The 21,863-nt window shown below is 43.8% G+C and overlaps 1 protein-coding gene across 1 annotated transcript; it reads left to right on the top strand.

Annotated features, from left to right (window-relative positions):
* The first annotated feature begins 800 nt into the window (after positions 1 to 800).
* Positions 801 to 10,156, top strand: LOC148101744 (lysosomal dipeptide transporter MFSD1-like). Its single transcript, XM_087845414.1, has 13 exons — positions 801 to 3,634; positions 4,301 to 4,401; positions 4,511 to 4,620; positions 4,704 to 4,759; positions 4,862 to 5,005; positions 5,103 to 5,261; positions 5,343 to 5,458; positions 5,595 to 5,695; positions 6,301 to 6,412; positions 6,643 to 6,780; positions 6,919 to 7,058; positions 8,207 to 8,318; positions 8,415 to 10,156. The coding sequence occupies exons 1-13, from the start codon at positions 3,613 to 3,615 to the stop codon at positions 8,469 to 8,471; spliced, it is 1,368 nt and encodes a 455-aa protein (XP_087701540.1). The 5' UTR covers positions 801 to 3,612; the 3' UTR covers positions 8,472 to 10,156.
* The last annotated feature ends 11,707 nt before the right edge of the window (positions 10,157 to 21,863 follow it).

Here is a 21,863-nt window from a genome sequence, read left to right as displayed (position 1 = left end):
TGAGTTCCGCCCTGGCGAGAGAGCAAGAGAGAGAGCAAGAGAGAGAGCGAGAGAGAGAGCAAGAGAGAGAGAGAGAGAGAGAGAGAGAGAGAGAGAACACTACTAGTCAGCGGCCTGCTGATCCCCTGGCCGTGACAGACACTTGGCCCAGTCATGAAGAATTTTAATAATACTGTTTGCTTAAAGAAATTTTTATTTAAATAATGCCTTCTCTGTGCGGTAAATGAATGGTGAAACAAAAAAAGAGTCTTATATTTTACAAGTCAACACCTCTAGAATGAAATAATGTTACAGAAATATTGCCTCATTTGTATAAGAAAAATGACCAGTGAGGTACCAGTGAGGCATTGTGCAATGGTTTCTGCTGTCTCATTTCTAACCTCAATTAATTTGTTTTGCGCGCCACCATTCTTCAAGTCAAAGTATGTTTGGGAATATATTCTCTGTTCCATGGTTACTTAAGTCTGAGAAATGCCACAGTACTGGATTTTATTAAGAGCTCAAAGAGTGACTTTGTCAGGAAGTGATCAGCTGATCACGGGATCGGGTTTAAAAGAGAGACACCACCCACTTGTTCGCCACTCAGACATCGTTCTCTTCATGTCAGGAGCTCCGAATCCTTGCCGACGTCAGTCTCCGCCTGCTTCAGCCACTGTGTTTTCCCTCTTGACTCTTTTTCTCATCCCGGCTCCGCTCGCTCTCCGTCTGTAACGTCGGTTCTGAAGCTGCACTTCGTGCACTGATCGTTACTAGAGTAACTGCGTGCCAACCCATCGCTAGCCTTCGCCGTGTTTGGGTCTAGCCAGCACGGCACACGGGCACGCCGAATTACTGTGTTTAATTCGCGCGTTTCCCCCGATCGTGACAGGATGTCTGAGCCCGTCATAGACCCAGCGGAATTCGAACGGCTGAAAGCCGAAGTAATATATCTTCGTGGTGTGGTAGATCGGATGAGCACAAAAATGGAATCTCTCACTGAAACTGTCCTCCAACTTTCCACTTCCGTCACCTCGTTGCAACGTCAGCCAACGCCAGTGAGCGCAGAACCCTGGATTGGACTACCAGATAAGTGGAACGGAGTCGATGGCCGGCCTGATGGTTTGCTCGCCACTTTAAACATGCTGTTTGAATGTCAGCCCACTAAATACGCCACCGCCCGTGCAAAAGTTGCAATGTTAACCTCTCTCTTGTCTGGCCAGGCCCAGGAATGGGCCGCGGCTCTCTACAACAATAAATCCGCAGCTTGCAATGACTATGCCCTGTTTGTAGAAGAATTAAAAAAGAAGTTTGTTCCCCCGAGCAGTGAAGTGGAAGTGGAGTCACAGCTGCTCCATTTACGCCAGGGCAATCGACCCGTCTGTCACTTTGCTTCACAATTCCGTACCCTGGCCGCTAAGCTAAAGTGAGGAGATGCTTCTCTACGCTCCATTTTTTGGAGGGACTGGCTGATTACATCCGAGATGAGATGACTGGTCGTGAGCCCCCCAAAACTCTGGATGAGGCCGTGGACCTCGCCCTGAAGATCGACTAACGAGTGATGTCGCGGCCTCGCCACACCCCTCGGGCTTTCAAACCCTTCTAGCCTCAGAGGGCCACGTCTTCGCAGTCTCCTCCCCCTCAGAAGGAGCAGCTGCTAGCCCAAGCAGTATGTCCAGCGAGGAGCCCATGCAGCTGGGTAGACTGTCTAAAGAGGAGAGAGAGAGACGCTGGCGTGAGGGTCTCTGCGCCTACTGTGGATCAGCTCGACACTGTCGTCCCCAGTGCCCGCTACATCTGGGAAACAACGACGCCAGGTAGACTGCGGGGGAGTCCCACCTGGCCCATCACACTCCTCTGACCCCTCTCGTTTTCTGTTACCAGTAATATTTCAGCTGAAACACCAACAGTTCTCATCTGAAGCTCTCCTGGATACCGGAGCAGCTGAGAACTTCATCGACCAAAAACTAGCCTTTCGACTTCGCATTCCATTGACTCCTGTTGATCGATTTCTCCCGGTGACCTCAGTAGATGGGAGACCCCTCCAACCCTACCCGATCCAGTTCCAGACCCGGCCGGTTTGCATGTCTATTGGGGATCATCAGGAGGAGATCCGGTTTCTAGTAGTCTCGGCCACTTCCTCTCATCCTAGGATACCCCTGGTTCCGTCAACATGACCCCCATATCTCCTGGTCTTCCTGCCAGATCCTGGATTGGAGTCCCCAGTGTCCACGCCGTTGCCTTCTCCCTCGGACCGAAATGAACTCCAAGTCAGAAGAGGCCTCTCCCCCGGAGCCCATCGATCTGGATAAGATCCCTCCGGCTTACCACGACCTACCTGAGGTCTTCAGTAAGAGGCAAGCCTCCACTCTACCTCCTCATCATTCCTATGACATGGCCATTGAGCTCCTCCCGGGAGCGGTCCCCCCTCGTGGTCGCCTGTTCTCTCTGTCTTCTGAAGAGACTAAGGCCAGAGTACGTTGCTGAGGCTCTCCAACAGGGCTTCATTCGCCCTTCCACCTCTCCTGCTGCTGCTGGATTCTTCTTCGTCAAGAAGAAAGATGGTGGGCTCCGCCCCTGTATAGATTATTGGGGCCTGAATAACGTCACTATCAAGAACCGCCATCCTCTTCCTCTGCTATCCACCGCACTCGACTCCCTCTCCCAGGCCTGCATCTTCACCAAACTGGACCTGCGCAGCGCCTACAATTTGGTGCGCATCAGGGAAGGGGACAAATGGAAGACGGCCTTCATCACCCCTAACGGGCACTGGGAGTACCTGGTGATGCCCTTCGGTTTCTGCAACAGCCCTGCCGTCTTCCAACATCTGATCTCCCATTTATTCCAAGGGATGGTAAATGGGAAATTTGTTTTGCAGTTTGTCTAAAAAGATGCACTTGCGCTTTGGCATCTTGTGGCATCTTTTCAGCGCGCTGCTGCGCACTCTGTCCCGTCTGTGAGCATGGAACAACCACTTACAACGCAGCAGTTCGGGACAAAGTCGCACATATGGGTCCTCTGTATGCCTATAGGAAAACCCGGACATTTTCATCCATCTCGAAAATTCCCCAGGACGCCCCGGACAGAACGTGAAAAGTGGATATGACCGGGGAAAAGAGGACCTTTGGTCACCCTAACATATTTATTTAATTTTTAAAGTTGGCCTCAAATTGTAGTTGGAAAGTTAAGTTCAAGTTAAGTATGCAGACAGTGATGCATTTGAGGCAGTTTTCTGGCCGGAGACTCTTGAGGGTCTTGGCCTTGGCCACTTCTCTCCTCCTCTGCTGCTCCTGTCTCCTCTCCTCCTTCTCCTGGGCTCTCGCCGCTCTCTCGCCTCCTTCCTCTCCTTCACTTTCAGCCTGTCCTCTTCTATTTCCTCCTTACTGCAACGTTTCCTGGCAGGACTCGCTGGGTCAAACTGACCCAGAACCGTGACACTCGGTGTGCCAGACCCACATGCTGGTGGAGGGGCCAAGACAGCAGTAGGTTACTAAGCAACAAACACTCCGTCCACATGGTTTTAAGATATGAGTTTCCCAACATCAGCTGCAGAAGAAGCGTAGAAGCCGCTCACTCTGTTCATGTAAACGACAGCGAAGGATTTGATTTTTGACCCTTTGTTTTAAAGATAACGCAATGGCGCAGCCGGCAGAAAAAGGTACGTCTCACTGCAAAGTTATTTGTTAAAAACACAGCAAGTCAGCACAGATTACTGATACAAACCAGACCTCTGCTTGTAACCCTGAACACACTTCCCTAAAATCTAAGCATTTTATACTTCCGCTAGGATTACAGAATTACATACTTTTTTCTCCTTAAAAACAAGCTAAAAACCAAAACGTGCCGGGTCGCACAATAGCGCTTTGTTGAAAGCCAAAAATGTCCTCAGACATAACAAGTATTTGCTATATTGATCTGAGGCTGCCGCCTTTTTAAATCACCTGATGTTGCCCTTTCTTTATTGTTTGTCACCTCTTAGTGACCAACTCAGCATTTTATACTTCCAGTGTCACAAAAAGAGCTCGTGACTGTAGGAGAAGTTGGCTGAACACGAAACTCAGTTCGCTCTGTGCGTAATTAGCACACATAATTCTCCACTCTGTTTTTCGTAATTCATAAGCTTAACTTTACAGAACAAGAAGAATTACATATACTTTTTCCTCCTTTAAAAACAAAAAACAGTGCCAGGTTGCACAGTAGCACTTTGTTAAAAACCAAAAATATCCTCAGACATAATAAAGTATTTGTTATATTGATCTGAGGCTGCTGCATTTTTAAATCACCTGATGTTGTCCTTTCTTTATTGTGCGTCACTGCCTTGCAGCATACTATCGCTTTGTGGTGCTCTTCTTTAACTGTCTGCTGACCTTTGGGTCCTACTTTTGCGTCGACATTCCCAGTGTGTTACAGGATCAGTTCCAAGGGGTGAGCAAGAGGCAGCGCAGCTTACAGATCGCATCAATATTGCACGACTTGATTATCAGCAGGGAAAGACTGATGTTGTTTTTAATGTTTGACTGTTGTTTTTTGACAGAACCTGACGTGTCCCAATGCAACGGTGATCAACGGGACAGTGGACTGTGTGGAGGGACTGGGGATGACCCCTCAGCAGTACAATCTTCTCTATGCCATCTATGCTTGGACGTAAGCACGTTAATGCATTGATTTCACTGTGAAAATGCAGAAAAGTGGCTTATCAATGAGAAGCTTCTCTCGGTTATCAACAGGAATGCAATAGTGGTGATCCTGGCTGGATTCCTCATTGACAAATTAGGAAATCGCTGTAAGTTTTGTTTTATGTTTTCTCTCTGCATGGTCTGCAGTTATTTTTAATCTACTGACAGTAAAATGATGGTACAACCATTTCTTTTGCTCCTCTTTGCAGTCGGTGTATTTCTCTTCTCTTTTCTCTGTGTTTTGGGCTCATCACTGTTTGCTCTCGGCTCTCACTTCAAGGGATCTCCCTACTTGCTGCCGCTAATGCTCACCGGCCGTCTGCTGTTTGGATCAGGCAATGGATCTCTGACTGGTAAGTTTCCTTCATGGATATGAACAAATATTCTCTGCAGCATCGCCTTTGAGGAGCATTTCTTAACCGCTCAGTTACCTTTCTCCTTCTTCATTAGTTGTTCAGAAACGCATCACAACCTTCTGGTTCAAAGGGAAGGAGTTGGCTTTGGCTTTCAGCCTGACCCTGGCCTTCTCGCGGCTGGGCTCGGTGTTGAACTTCTTCCTCACGCAGACGTTTGAAGAAAAATATGGCATGCAGTGGACACTCTGGGGTGGTAGGTGACGAATGCGAAGAAATCTCAAGGATTATGGTGTGGTGCCATGTGACCTGGGTTTCTCATGTTATTGTTTCTTAGGCGCACTGTTGTGTGTGCTGGGCTTCGCTTCTTCTGTCATTGTGAGCACCTTGGACAAGATTGGAGTGAGACAGATGGGTCTCGATGGAGCCATCCAAGAAGAGTCTCGCAAAGTGGTACGATCAATATCCTTTAATAAAAACAACATGCATACATAACACTGAAGATTAAAACCTTAATTTTTCAGTATTATGGAAACACTAGTGATCTGTGTGGGGAGCATCATTTATTGTTGTGTGTTTTTATGTGTAGAGGATTCAGGATGTGAAGCTCCTGTCAGTAAGATACTGGCTGCTGGTTCTTACCATCATGTTCTTCTACAACGGCATCTTCCCCTTCATCGCTGATGCAAGGTAGAGTTCTCGATATAAAGTGTGAGCATACAGGCTTGTGCATGTACAGTGGCTTGCAAAAGTATTCGGCCCCCTTGAACTTTCCCACATTTTGTCACATTACAGCCACAAACATGAATCAATTTTATTCGAATTCCACATGAAAGACCAATACAAAGTGGTGTACATGTGAGAAGTGGAATGAAAATCATACACTCCAAACATTTTTTACAAATAAATAACTGAAAAGTGGTGTGTGTGCATAATTATTCAGCGCCCTGAGTCAATACTTTGTAGAACCACCTTTTGCTGCAATTACAGCTGCCAGTCTTTTAGGGTATGTCTCTACCAGGTTGGCACATATAGAAAACTGAAATCCTTGCAAGAAATTCAATGTGTATGATTTTCATTCCACTTCTCACATGTACACCACTTTGTATTGGTCTTTCATGTGGAATTCCAATAAAATTGATTCATGTTTGTGGCTGTAATGTGAAAAAATGTGGGAAAGTTCAAGGGGGCCGAATACTTTTGCAAGCTACTGTAGAACCGCTTTCAGAGTAATCCGTGAAACTTAAACCTAAATATTCACATCTGTCTTCTTTTTTTTTTTCTTCATATCCCAGCAAGTTCATCCACGATAAGTACAGCTACTACAGCCAGAAGGAGGCAGCTTATATTGTGGGAGCAGTCTATGACAGCTTAGTGGTCCTGTCACCCATCGTGGGCATTCTCATTGTGTGTATCTTTCATTTCAACCCAAATCTTATTCCTTTCTTCAATTCAATTTTATTCATACTGCACCAGATAAAAACAACCGTCCCTGTAGGGTGCTTTATATGGTAAGCTAAGACCCCCCATGAGCAAGGACTTTGTGACAGTGGGAAGAAAAACTCCCTTTTAATAGGAATAAACCTTCATCAGGTCCAGGAGGAATCTTGAAACACTCTCGCTGCCATGTGTTTCAGGATTATGTGGGTCTGCGGGGAGTTTTTGCATTGGCGAGCGCCGTCCTCACGCTGCCTGTGTTTGGACTCCTGGCTTTCACTTTTGTCCCTCCTCTGGTTTCAACCATATGGCTGGGAGTCACCTACTCCTTTGCTGCTGTGAGTGCGGATTTTATTTTTTTAATTCATTTTTTATAAATAGAATCTTAGACGTCCGAGTTAAAATGGTAAATTATTACTATGAGTTAATGTATTTCCTAGTATGTTAAACTTGTTGCTGCCTGTGTGGCATTCCAGGCCAGCATGTGGCCGTCTATTCCCCTTGTCGTACCTCAGGCGACTCTGGGAACTGCCACCGGCCTGGCCACCTCCGTACAGATGTTTGGGGTCGGGATCTCCAATCTCATTGTTGGACAGATACTAGGCACCAAGTCCAGGTGGGGAGAACCTGACATTAGAATCTCATTGCAGTGCACTTGTTTAGAAGGTTCCATGAAAGCTGAGCTGGCAGCAATCACTTCAGAGTGTCGGGTCAGAACATTTGTTAATGTTCAAATGAGTGTGGAACAAAACAGGCAGAGTCCAAGTTGTCGTTCTTCATATTTAAAATTGAGAAGTCACAACCGTGACACTCGGTGTGCTAGACCCACATGCTGGTGGAGGGGCCAAGACAGCAGTAGGTTACTAAGCAACAAACACTCCACCCACGTGGTTTTAAGATATGAGTTTCCCAACATTAGCTGCAGAAGAAGCGTAGCAGCCGCTCACTCTGTTCATGTAAACGACAGCAAAGGATATGATTTTTGACCCTTTGTTTTAAAGATAACGCAGTGGCGCAGCCGGCAGAAAAAGGTACGTCTCACTGCAAAGTTATTTATTAAAAACACAGCAAGTCAGCACAGATTACTGATACAAACCAGACCTCTGCCTGTAACCCTGAACCCGGGTCAGAACATTTGTTAATGTTCACGTGTGTGTGTGTGTGTGTGTGTGTGTGTACAAACAATAACCATGCAAACCAGTTACACTTCAAATTACATCATACACATAAAGATACAGCTGAGCTGTACTCAAATACAGTATATAAATAAATATGCTGGCATATTACTTCAGACTGGTTCTGTAAACCTAAAGTCAGATAATATGAATTAACACACCGCATACAGCTATGCAATGAAATTAACTTCACACTATTTAACATCCAGTACACAGAGCACAGAAACAACAAATCTCTCTGCTAGAAGCTAGTCAGTAATAAAATCTGTTATGTTAGCGAACTGCCACTTATGCATAACCTCATTTAAACAGAAGCACAAAGAACTGCTCATATGTCATCAAACATGCTAAACATGGCTAAACAAAAACATGACTAAGTGAAGTACATCTTTAAACATACGGTCTCATGAGCACACGCACTGTCAGTTGTTTAGCTGCTGTTTGTCTCTGAGATGAAGCTGCACACATGCACACCTATGGTGCATTCAAGGGTGCATGGGAAATCCCACACACAACTCTACCTTTTTGTAAAGCACTAATTGTCCTTCCAGTCTTGTTTAGCTCTGCAGTTTCTCCATTTGTGTTGCAGTGAAACTAAGATCCCGCTGTGGCGTTGGCAGAGGATGATGATCTTCATGTTGGCCAACACCATCAGCTGCATTGTGACCTCAGTGCTCCTTAACGTTGTTGATCACAGACAGGTCAGACATCTGAAGTTACCTCATTAGGTTACCTCATGACTTTATTTTCTCGAAACACTATCAGCAGAAAGTTAATGATGCCCCCCACCCTTACAGGATGGGATCCTGAACAAGACAACCAAGAAGTCAGGGCAGGCACAAGAAGAAACTTGAACTGAAAGCTGCTCACCCAGGCAGAGGAGAGGAAGAGCCAAATGAACAGACAAGGAAAAAGTGCACACTTTCTTTAGTAGTAGTAGTAGTAGTAGAAGTATAAATACCTGGATTAAAAAAATACTCATTTAAAAGTTGAACTACTGAAGTAATTTTTAACGTAAAAGTGAAAAAGTACAGCTTCTGAAAAGTACTCAAAGTAGTTCTTGAAGAAAAATTCTACTGACCATTTTTGCAGACACCTGCAGTGAAAGGGAATTGAGGTCTATATTTATTTATTTATTTTAATAATATTTATTTAACCAGGAAGGTCCTATTGAGATTAAAAACCTCCTTTTCAAGGGAGACCTGGCCAAGATGGGCAGAAGCAAATGTCTCACAGTTACAGAAATTACTCAATTAAACACATGCAGCAACAACACGCATGCAAAAATAAATGAAAAAAATAAAATTCAATAAAATTCAACTAAAAATTTAAAAATCAGTTAAAATGACAATCAATCTAATTGAAACAGCTGCATGTTATGGACTTGGCCTCAAGGATTCATAGTTTAGATTTAAAAGCACTTAATGAAATGAACTAATTTTCCATTCGTTTTGCAGTTTGTTCAAAGCCAAGGGTGCTAAATGAACAAAAGCTCTCTTACTAAATTCAGTTCAGGCAAATATGCCATTTATACTGTCTTTACACTACAGTATAAAGTTGGAATTGAGTGAATGAATCTAAGCATCACTACTATAAAGGGACTGAGTAAGGTGCTGCTGAAATGGTCGTCAGCAGTATTTCTCACGTCACAGAACTACCATTAAAGTCAACGTCAGGTTCTTGGTCGCCTCCCTGACTGAGATTCTTCTTGCAAGAAAAGCATGTGAAGAGTCCTGCCAAATCAAAAAGTCTTCTACTTCAATGTTCTTTAAGTCAAAGTGTTCTTGAATGCTTTCATTTATTTCATTTATTTACTTTATCGGCAGGAGATAAGTAGATAATTCAATTTTAAAACACATTTTATGCCTGTTGAAATAGCTATAATGACTACTGCCATGAATAACTGTGTGGACATTACTGCTGTTACTAAATCATGTTATATATATTATACTGTTGCGTAAACGTGACTATCCAGAGTTGGGACTAGGAATAAGTGTTGCAGACTTAACTGCCTGTTGTGAGAGTATAATATTATCTTATGCCATGTTATACCCCTAATTAAAGATTGTGAAATTATTATGTAGTAGTTTGTAGTATTCTCCTGAATTAGAAGAAGGTGATAACTATTACAGTTATTAAACTGATTTGTATTACATTAGACTGCCAATTCAGTGTGAATGAATGATATTGTTTATGATGCATTATACTGCTGAGTTATAAAAAATACTGTTTTCAGAGAGTCAGGACCTTGCTTTTTCTGATAGTAGAGGAGACAGAGAGCACATTTCACAGGAGACTACACCCCCACCGTTGTTGAAGGTAGACAAAATAGGGAGCCAAGGCCATAAGTCAGGCTCGCTAGGAGAAAGAATGTGAATGTTTAGGTTTTTACGACTAGGTGGGGGCCACTAGAGGCTATAAGAGTTTGAGTAACCCTCAACCAGTTTGAGATTTGCTGTGACCCTCTTCATGTATGTCTCCCCATCCAGATGGTTTATGCTCATAAAGTGTTGAATTGTATGGAATAAAGGATTGTTGATTGAGCATCTATAAACCGAGTACTGTCCTTCCTTCAGCCCAAAGATCGAAAGAATTGGGAGGATTTAACACTGTCTGCAGCTTCTTTCCACCTGTTAAATTTACACATAAAATCCGCAATCTTAACTCGACTTTGTTAATCAACCAAAGACCCAGACAGAGTCTTAATTCATTCGAAAGCCTGATGCTTAGCCTTTTCCACCCCAGCTGGAACACACAAAAACCTTTTTTATTTTTTGTTATCTATCATCCATCTGGGACTTACTTAGAGTTTGTGCCATATTTCTCAGACTTTTTACCTGATTTAGTGCTCAGCTCAGATAAAATGATTGTTGTGGGTGATTTTCACATCCATGTCGAACTCTAGATCTTTTTCTGACATATGGCATAGAAACTGAAAACTTAATAATATTTCCTGAAAACCATCTTTTGTCAGACTGGAACTCTCTCCCTTTGAGCTTGAGATCTGTGGACTCAGTGGTCTCTTTAAACAAAAAAAAGCTAAAAACTCATCTTTTAAACTTGCTTTTGGTTCATTCTTGTTTTTGTTTTTTGTTTTAGCTTTTCTGTGACTTTGTGATTTTGATCTTGAAAGGTATTATACAAATAACATTTTACCTACTTACTTACTTACCTTCAGTACCATTGTTATTTCTTTAAAGTATTTTTTCTCCAATTGACCTTTCTGAGTTAACTTCAGTAATTACTTCCTCCAAACCATCAACGTGTCTTTTAGACCCCATTCCTACAAGACTGCTCGAAGAAGTCCTGCCATTAATTTATGCTTCAATCTTACAGATGATCGACCTATCTCTAATAATCGGCTATGTACCACAGGTGGCAGTAGTTTAAACCATTACTTAAAAAGCCATCTTTTGACCCAGCAGCCTTAGCTAATTACAGGCCAATCTCCAACCTTTATTTTTCATTCAAACAGTTCTCGAAAGACTAGTTGTAAAACAGCTAACAGATCATCTGCAGAGGAATGGCTTATTTGAAGAGTTTCAGTCAGGTTTCAGAGCTCATCACAGCACAGAAACAGCTTTAGTGAAGGTTACAGATGATCTTCTTATAGCCTCTGACAGCGGACTCATCTCTGTGCTTGTCCTGCTAGACCTCAGTGCAGCGTTCAATACTGTCGACCATGAAATTTTATTACAGAGATTAGAGCATGTGGTAGCTTTTACAAATACTGTGTAAATCATATCTAATAGATTCCAATTTGTTCATGTAAATTAGGAGTCATCTTTACACACTAAGGTTAACTATAAAGAGAATGTGTTTCCTGAAGAAAATGCGAATTCTGATATGTTAATATTCTTTTAGCTGTAATTCTGTAATTGCTGAAATATTTGGGTAACTTGATAAATGTAGCGCCCCTGACTCAGTACTCCACTATAGCCAGGTACGCCCTGAGTTCTAGTTACCTTGAACTTACCCAGTTGCCCTCAGTGCAAGCTCCCCAGAGTTACATACATATAACACCTTTATCTTACTCTGAACTATAGATAAGAAACAGTACCAGACACAAGATCTTCTGTTGAAACCAAGCAGGTTTACTTAATGAACTGGTAAACACCTAATAAATCAATAAAGTAAGAAGTCTCTTGCAATGATAAAATATAACAATAATAACAGTTACACAGTTCTTTACCGTAATGGGCCCCACACACACACACTCTCTCTCTCTCACACACCACCCAGTTTCCCAAGTCCCCTCGGTGCAGGCCTGGATTGATGCTAGGGTGCGTAGGAACCAACGGTCCTAAAAGAAAACAAAATGGAGCTCCTACCTGGAAACCTTATTCTTCTGTCCACAATACACTCACAGCACACCGAGAGGTCCGTCCCTTAGGTTGCCGAGCTGCACGCTTACTCCTTTTAAGCAGCAAACTTGATCGGCCTGCCTTGGCAGTCAGTAGCCTCCCACTCCGTGCTAGCCGCATCTCGCGCACGCTTTTCTCTCTCCTCTGCTCTCTCGTGGCTGCACGCCGCTACCCCGTCTCTCCTTCCGCTCCCTTCCTTTCAAAGTAAAAGGACCTAAACACACTTCCTTACCACTACTACCAACACAGTAAAATAAACAACAGAACTGTTCAGATATATCCAACTGGAAATAAAACTTAGCCCCATAAAATATACCCGGGCTATATCCTCCCCCTTCTAATTGTCTGGATGTCCTCATCAGACATCACCCAAGGCTGCTGAAAACAAATAAAACTCCACAGATCTTGAATGTATAACAGACACTCTTGGAACTTCACCTTTTTTTTTTTTTTTCGTTTACACATTCCTCAACTTTATCACAACCCCTCTGTGGTACAGTGGCAGGGCTCGGAGAAGGATTAGCGGGCTTCGATCCCTGCTGACTCCCAAGCAGAATAGTAGCAGGTTTGACCCTCTGTTGTCTCCTTGCTTTCCAGTCCTTGTACTCAGTATGTGCTGGTACACCTGGGAAGGGGCTTGTGATTTGGCGAGACACCTGCAATGTCTGGGCCTTCCTTTCCAGCCACTCCACTAGATCAGGGAGAGTGTATGTACGATCACTGCCACTTTGGATAATTCCTCGATAAAAGCAATGTTCAGCAAATGCATCTCGGTAGTTAGTGGGGAGTTTGGTGAGTAGGGTGTCCACATGAGACCCACACTTCAACTCTGATGATGAGGGGCCCTCCATTGTACTGAGCATTCCCACCAGAGTTCCAACTGCGGTAGCAAAGTCCTCAAATGCTTGATAATCTCCAGCCCTGACTGGTGGGAAATTCAGAATGGCCTTCAGTTCCCCCTGCACTAGCTGCCTTGGCTGTCCGTACCTCTGTGTGAGCGCTTGCATGGCACTTGTGTATGGGGTCTGACTGTTGACATACCTCTTTGCCACTTGAAGTGCCGAGGGGAATGTGAGATGGTCAAGCAGGATCTGATACTTATAGTCTTCACTTAAATGCTTGTGCGGACCAAGTAAGCTGTCCAGACCCTTTTTGAGCATAAGAAAATCACTCTCTTTCCCTGAGCTGAATACAGTCAGTTTGGGTTTAGGAATGCCAAATGATGAAGCAATTGCCATCTCCATCATACTCGGCTCATATGAACTATCTACTGGGTGAGGTGTGGGATAATAGTGCTGACCACGGGGTCTTCTAGGATGATGCACGGGTGGATATGGCAGTGGAGCAGACTGCCAGGCCCTTGGCGCCCGAACAGGGACATGCTCAGGCTGTAACGGTGTGGTAGAGGGTACTGGCTGAGGCACATGTCGTTCTGGCTGCGGTGTGATAGGGGACACTGGCTGAGGTATCATTAGAGAAGCAGGAGGTAGTGAGAAGGGCAATGCAGGCTGTGTTAGAGCAGGGAGTACAGGCTGCGTTGGCCACAGCGGCGAGCAGGCTGAAGGAGCCGTGGATGCGCGGGCTGGTACAGACATCGCTTCTGAAGCAGGTTGTGGGTTTGATGTAGGCAGTGTCAACCTGCACTTGAGGAGCAGGGGCTTGTGTTGGAGCATGCAGAACCTGGTGCTGAATGTTAGGTGCAGCTCTTGGACTGGGAGGCCAAACAGGGTAACCCGGTTCTAAATGGGGAGGCTACTGTAATGTGGCTGAAATGCTGCATAGTGGTATGAAGGGTAAGGCAGATGTGCACTCTGTGGATACAAAGTCAATCTGACCCTGTCCATTTCCACTTCAAGTTCTTTCATCTGCTGGCTTATTGTTTGCCAACGTGCTTCCAGCCCCTGCCATCTTTCCCCTGCACTTGCCGTACCATAATGACCAGCTGCAGGGTAGTTAGGGGAACTCCCAGGGCTGAGTGGTGTTGCGTAAGTTGATGTCAGTGGTGATGCTGGTCTTACTGTGGTACTATAAAGACGGTGAGCTGGGTAGGTGAGTTCGAAGTCCTCCAGATGTCCGGGAATGCGTCGCACCCTGCTGGGATGGGGACTCAGTGCAGGCTGGTTGTCGTTGAACTCTCTGGGTGTAGCCATAGTGCAGCTTGTATACCATCCGGCTCGAAGGACCATTTGTAGAATATATATACTGGAAGGTGCTGGGTAGACAAGTCTGGCCTAAGTCTTCGGTCAGAAAGACTGCAGCAGTCCAGGAGTTTAGTTCACTGTCTTTAATGAAGCTTCACAGAAGAACTGGTTACAGCAGGGCTCGCCAGGATAAATCCGACTGTGATACAGCCAGATATGCACTTATAATTGTGGCAGATGCAGTATAGGTGACTATAAGCATGGTTGTCTGGAAACAGAAACAGGTAATACTATAATTAGCAGGGTCAAAGATAACTAAGCAACAATCAGAACACATCATCTACTCAGACACAGCAATATTTTACAATGTCCACAAGGGGTCGCCATAAGACCAGAAGTTGGCTAAATAGCACATATCTTCCCAGTTGCTAGTACTAAGGCAAGAATGTGGCAAGCTAACAACAGCTAAACTAAACAATAAACAACAGAAAAATCCTTTAACTACGGGATATAGTCATTGGAGGAGATTCTGGCCACTGGTATTAACTTAGTGCTAATTAATTAAATAATTAAATAAACCTACTAACGTGATAGCAGTGTACTGAGGCATAACTTTAGCTTGAACATACACAAACAACTATAACTATTATCATACCAGTTAAACTGTCAAAGGTAATAACACTTACAGTCTCATTAACGCACACGGAATCACACAAACAGCAATACAACTGCCATGCTCTGCTGCTGCTTTTCGTCTCTCACTCTCCCTCTGCGTGATGTGCACATGACCACTGATGCGCTCATTTGGGTGCGCTTGATTCTTGCCTCTAGACATCCTGAAGCAGGGAATTTGCACACCCTCTGTGAACAATAGTAATAGGTTGGTCACTAGCCTTCCCTGGTTCATCATAGGACAGTCTCAAAACTGGCTTTATTCTTCTCTTCCCAGTCATCTCTGACATAAGGCATTTGATGACCTCTTCCCCAATACTCCGTCTTCCCCTTAACCTCCTTGAGAGAGGTCTTTCCTTCTCCACCTCTGACTCTGCATCGGTGTTCTCTACACTACAAATGTCATCTGCTTCTTCCTGAGACTCATCGGCATTGCCCTCAGATAGAAACATAGCTTGAGCATCATCCTCCGATGCCAATGGAGAATCGTCACTAAATGACTCCTCCCTCAACACTTTCTCCACACAGTCTCTGTACCAGGCATGTGACCGCTCGTATTCTACATCTGACGATCCAATCGACTCCCCAGTGTCTTGACTCGCATCTCTCCTTTCTACCCTCTCTTTTCCTTTTCCCCTCCTGTGAGTCTGTGGTCTCACTGGCACTTCATGCCTTCTGCCAGTCTCACTTCTGTCCCAATCGGTAACAAATGATCTCTGTGTAGGGTTCTCACACTACCTTGACCCATTTGTGGCTTCACCCTATATACCGGTAGGTTGGGCAGTTTTCCCACAATCACATGTGGTACAGCGTTCCATTTGCCTTCCAACTTATGTTTCCCCTTCAACCCCAGATTCTTAAGGAGTACCCTGTCTCCCACTTCCAAGGCTTGGAAACTGACTCGTTGATCAAAAGCTCTTTTGTTCCTCTTGTGTACCTTATCAGCAGCGTCATTGGCTAATTGATAAGCTCTCTGCAAATCCTGTTTCAAGTTTGTCACATACTGTAAATGAGTCTTCTCCTCAGTTCCATCAGGAGATGCTCCAAAACAAATATCCACGGGAAGCCTAGCCTCCCTCCCAAACATCAAAAAATAGGGAGAATACCCTGTGGCATCGCTCTTCGTGCTATTATATGCATGAACTAGCGACCCTACATGCTGACTCCAAGTACGCTTTTTCTCCTCCCCTAGTATCGCTAACATTGACAACAAAGTTCGATAGAATTTCTCGGGTTGCGGATCCCCCTCGGGGTGATAGGGAGTTGTCCGAGACTTCCTATCACCCAATAACCGCAAGAGCTCACGGATTAATCGGCTCTTGAAGTCTCGTCCTTGGTCAGAATGTATTCTGGCAGGCAATCCATGGTGCACAAAATATTTGTCCACCAACACTTTTGCAACCGTGGTGGCTTTTTGGTTTTTAGTGGGGAAAGCTGGTAAAATGGTCAGTTACCACCAAAACATTACCTATCCCCTTGGAGTCTGGCTCCATAGACAGAAAATCCATGCAAACCAAGTCCATGGGACCCTTGCTGCTGATCTGGTACAAAAACACTGCTCTCTTGTAGGGTGTTTTATGGGTGACACATACCCCACAGTTTTTGACATACTGCTCCACATCATTTGCCATTTTCGGCCAATAAAACCTATCTTTCAGAAAGTCAGTGGCTCTTTCTATTCCTAAATGTCCCATATCATCATGAGCAGACCGCAATACCTGTTCTCTGTATTGAGAAGGCAACACAAGCTGGTACAGCTCATCCCTGGACTGCTTCTGAGTTGTCCTGTAAAGTAACCCATCTTTCATGACAAGTTTGCTGGCCTGCCGCCTCATTAACACAAACTCTGGGTCAGATTGGGTACCTTTTGGCCAAGTAACAGTGTTCAGCGCATCAATCACTCTGCCTAGGGCATGGTCTGTTCTTTGAGCTTGTCACAACTCTGGCCTTGACACCTGCCCTACTGCTGGCAGACTTAACTGAGTAGCATACACAGCTGGAACACACTCGGGAGGTGCCCCCAACTGATCGATGTATCTCGCATTGGTTTCAGTTGCATCACCAAAGCATATTCTCTTACAAATAGACTTTACGCCACTTTGAGAGACCTGATCCCATTCAATCTCCTTCAAGTCATCAACCATGTTTCTCGATAGCAAATCAGCATCTATATTAGTCTTGCCAGACTGATACTGAAGATCAAAGTCATAACTAGCTAGAGCCGCGAGCCATCGGTGCCTTGTTGCATTTGGCTTTGCGGTGGTAAGGACATACGTCAGCGGGTTGTTATCAGTGCGCACTGTAAACTTTGCGCCATACAAATGGAATTTGTCCACGACAGCCAACTTCAAAGCCAGGAACTCTAATTGGTGCAATGGGTACCGCTGTTCGGAGCAGCTCAATTTCCAGCTGGCAAAAGCCACGGGCCACAGCCCCTGGGGGTGCTCTTGGTATAACACGGCCCCAAGACCTTTCAGACTGGCATCCACATGAAGGGTGTATGGCTTGTTTACCACTGCAAAGGCTAGCACAGGGGCAGTGGTCAGACACTGAATGATGTGGTGAAAAGTAGTGATGTGCGGATTGATCCTGAAATATTGATTCCTCCGATACCAATCATTTATGTTCTAGAATTGATTCTCACATTAAAATATCGATATTTTAGTACTTTACGGTAAATTTGTAGTTTATCATTAACAGGAACACAGTGGAAAGAAACTACATCATTCGGATTGTCTACATTCAAAGGAACTACTTCCTCTTCCGCCTTTCATACTTATGTGCCTTCGCGGTCTAAAGAAAGCTGGGTAGTACGTCATGAGCTCCCTCGGTGGAGTGAAATGCTGCCATCTGCTCCTTGCTATCTAAAATATAACTGGGCGCTGACTTAAACTCTCGACCGTCTCACACTTCTGTTTAATCAGTTTTCTGTTTGACGTCTATTCAGCTGTGTGAAAACCCCAGAGGAACCCAACCGATGGATTAAGAAAGTTAAATTTAATTTAATCTAATCTAATAACTTTAATCTCAGCCAAACAGATTCACCCAAGAACAAATAAAACACTGAAAAGCCAAACAATAACATTTTTAAGTTATCAAAGTGACTTATATATCATGTTTAACCCGAGTAGCGAAAGACCACGGGGGTTTGAAGACAATGTGTCGGTCGGCTCAGATATTTGAAGTTTACACAGCTGCATTCTCACCTGAAAATATGTTAAAAGTTATTTTGCGACCCAGAAAGAGAAATAAGAGTAATTTTAAAACTAAGTCGCTGCCGACATTCCACCGAGACTGGAATTGGCTGGGCCGCGCTATGAATTCCATTTAGTAACCGCTTCTACTTTACTCAGATCAGGGGTAACACCCTCCGCAGACACAATGTGTCCCACGTACTTCACCTTCGGCTGACAGAACTGGCACTTATCCAATGCTCCTCATGTTCCTCCAGTGACCTGCCAAAGACTATTAGGTCATTGAGGTACACTAGTACCTGCAGGAGGTTCATGTCCCCCACCGCCTTCTCCATCAATCTCTGGAAAGTGGCGTGTGCCCCTGTGATACCTTGGGGCATTCTCTCGAACTGATAGAAACCCAACGGACAAATGAATGCAGTCTTTTGTTTGTCCTCCTCCGCCATGGGTATCTGGTAATAGCCACTGTGAAGGTCGAGGACAGAGAACCACTTACTCCCTGACAAACAATCAAGCGCATCACCGATGCGGGGAGTGGTGTACTGGTCAGGAATGGTACGTCGATTTAGTGTTCGATAGTTTCCACCATTAATATGCCTTTGCTGAGTGGTTCTTCTAGCTCCACCCGGCATATAGCATGGCAGCTTCGCCCTGCCGGGAGTGACAAGGAGCTAGGGCCAACCCAATTCACCCAGCCTACTCCATCCTCATCCTCTACAGGGATCTCCACAGGGGCTGGTGGGGTTAAAACTCCAGCTGTTTGGCTTACAGTCTGCGCGCTACTCACCCCTACGGTTTCCTGGCACAAGGTGGCCAATCTCTGGAAAAGGGAGGCATTTTGGCGTGGTCTAGTCAAAGACCTGACCTGAATTCGATTGAGATGCTGTGGCATGATCTTAAAAAGCCGGTTCATGCTGAAAAACCCTCCAGAGTGGCTGAATTACAACAATTCTGCAAAGATGAATGGGCCAAAATTCCTCCATAGCACTGTGAAGACGCATTGCCAGTTATCGCAAATGCTTGGAAAAAAACCAAAAAACCAAAAAACAAAACAAAAACAGGAAATCAGGCAGGAGGACAACATTTTTTTCACATCACTGTATTTCATCAGTATGCACACACTTTATGTCAAGAACTCTACCTTGCATCAGCAATGAAGGGGAAGATGCCGTTGTAGAAGAACATGATGGTGAGAACCAGCAGCCAGTATCTTACTGACAGGAGCTTTTGAGAGAGGGCCATCAAATGAGCAGGTAAATTAGTTTTCAATGAAAAGATAATTCTAAAAGTCATCGACTGCCTCCAACTGCCCAGATTTGAACCACCTGTCTGCTGAAGACAAATCCACCAATGAAAAATAAGCCTGAAATTAATGTGCCAATCAGAATGCTCTATCATTCCCATACATTTAAATTCACTATCTGAAAATAACTGCCAAAGAGCTTTGAGTTGGACTGCAGTAAATACTGACAAACTGTTACTCTGTAGCAAATTCCTGTCAAATTTGTCTTGGTGCGCCTGCTTAAAAAACTGCTTCTAAATCCAAGATCTTGACTCCTATCAAAATCGTTTTTAAACCACGAGGGTCCAAAAGACTTGTTCTACACAACAGTGTATTTTAATGTTTCTGGTCTCAAAAATGTGGTCACAAGAGTAAAAACGTTCAGTCTTTTCTGCTCTTGAGACAAACTCCTCACTGAAAAGACAATGGATCACAATGGGTCAGTTAGAAGGTACTTCCTTTACTTGCATCTATGCAGCTCAAAAAGTGTGCATCTCTTAGCTTTGAGAGACACATCGTTAGGAAGTGACCCACGATTGGAATGCTTTGAGGGTAAAATGATGACTGTAGAGCGAAAACTGTGGATACGGCAGCAGCTGAAAAGGGAAAAAAAAAACAACGCTTGGATACTGCTAGCACGGGGCGCCCACACAAATGCAAAGCAGGAGATGAAGTATCGCTGAATATGTTTCCAAACCAACTTCATTCTAAGCCAAAGACTAGAAAATATGGTGAAGCATATCTTCTCTTTGGTTTCACCTGCACAAGTGCCAAGGTAGGTCTCCCCTGCAGAATTGGTCTTTCCTTCGTCGGGAGCACACACTGGGCTCTCCAAATCACGGACAAACAGTATCCCACATTCTTGACTTTTACTTCACAAACACTTCTTGTAATGACTAACTACTCTTTACATTTTGGAGATGTTAGCTCTTTATACAGTAAAGTTACAGTGGGATACAAATAACATCAGTCTGATCCTGCCAAGATTTGTTCCCCCTGTCTAAATCACGGACAAACAGTATCCCACAGTTGTTTATGTTTTTAAACCCATTTTGCACAGAGAGGCATTTTTTTGGAAAAATGTATTGATAGCAATGTTGAATATTATTACACAGGAAAAAAACAACTACATGTAAAATAATTACACCGTGATGCCTCTGCCTTTCTAAATAGAGGGACAGTAACTGCGTGTAAAACCTGAAGATAGAGACAAAATACTGTTAATCTGACTATCTGCCATTCTGCAATTCCTCTCATGTAAGCAATAGCGTGGCGCACAGCGTGACGTGAAAAAAGGCACATACCTTTAACTTGCATGACAAACTCTGTATTCCTTGTCCATACTTAAACGCAAAAAAATGAGTTTTAAAAAATCTCAGTTTTCGGTGATTCGAAACGCCGTTTACGAGTGGACGAAACAGCTGCATTTTCAAAAATACCCGTGTAGGTGCGGACGTAGCGTAAAAGAGTTAGTAGTTTATTTTCTTACTACCTGCAGATTACTTGTATTTGCTTAATTGTTTACTAAATGTTTGAGGTGTGAAATAAACCGCAATTGAGCAAAATATGGGTGTGTGTGGAGGATGTGTTAGTGCGTGCGTGTGTGGGGGCGCGAACATTTTTCTGTAAAACAAAGGGGGGCCAGGCAAAAAAAGTTTGGGAACCACTGGTATAACCCAACAAACCCCACATTCCTGATTAATTAAAGAGAAGCCTTTACAAGTATAGCTATATTTAAAATGTTAAATTCTAATCAAAACATTCGATTATACTGTGGACTACAGGAGGTAGAGAGAGACACAGCAGCTGTCATCAGGTGAAGTGGATAAACTGACACACCTGTTTCTTATTGGATTAAAATCCCAGGACAGTCAGCTGACCTAGTGAGTAAATAGGTAGGGTGGTATATTATACCGACAGCTAGGACTTTATTTTGTGCTTTGCGTGCATTGATGAGTTGAATTATTATTAAGGTTGTTGTTAGGATAAATGTAAACAAAATTTGATGATGCTTTTGAGCTCTAATGTATTTTTTCAGGTTTGAAACAGGGAAAAAAAGACTTTGACACTTAATCGTTTTATTTATTTTTTTCTAATAAACAGTGTTTAAAATACAGAAGACAACAAAGATTTATTAATTAAGAAGAAATTTCTTAAATGAATAGTTTTCATTTTGATTTTCTTCCAGGTTCATTATTGTCTTTAAAATTATATAAAAGGCTAAAGGTAAAATTTTATTTATGTAGCACTTTTCAGGATAAATATCTTTTTTTCCCCTACTTTTTTTAGCTGCTGGTTGAAAGAGATCCCTGAGTCCACAGATTTTAGGGTTGGTGAGCGAGAGCTTCAGAGTCTAGGGGCTCACTGCTGTAAAAACTCTGTCTCGGTCTTGTATGCTGCACATGAACTCAGCTGGGGATTAATGGATGTAAAAGTTCTCTGGTGTGCAGTAATGGTTATCCACACAGAGCTCTAAAATTCAAAACCTGAATCTTAAATTGGACTGAAATTATTGGTAAGCCAGTGTAACTGAATTTTTAACATTGTCATATTTGAGTACTTAGATGTTTTGCTAAAAAAATTGCATGCAGTC

The sequence above is a fragment of the Neolamprologus brichardi genome, chromosome 8 (genome assembly GCF_056152115.1).
Source record: "Neolamprologus brichardi isolate AB-2024 chromosome 8, ASM5615211v1, whole genome shotgun sequence".
Taxonomy (NCBI): domain Eukaryota; kingdom Metazoa; phylum Chordata; class Actinopteri; order Cichliformes; family Cichlidae; genus Neolamprologus; species Neolamprologus brichardi.
Note: the sequence above shows the minus strand (reverse complement) of the source record. Positions and strands in the feature narration are given on the sequence as shown.

Coding starts and splice junctions, on each gene's coding strand:
- LOC148101744 (XM_087845414.1), top strand. CDS start 3,613: ATGGCGCAGCCGGCAGAAAAAG. Junction 6,413..6,642: donor CCATCGTGGGCATTCTCATT/GTGTGTATCTTT, acceptor CATGTGTTTCAG/GATTATGTGGGTCTGCGGGG. Junction 7,059..8,206: donor ATACTAGGCACCAAGTCCAG/GTGGGGAGAACC, acceptor TTTGTGTTGCAG/TGAAACTAAGATCCCGCTGT.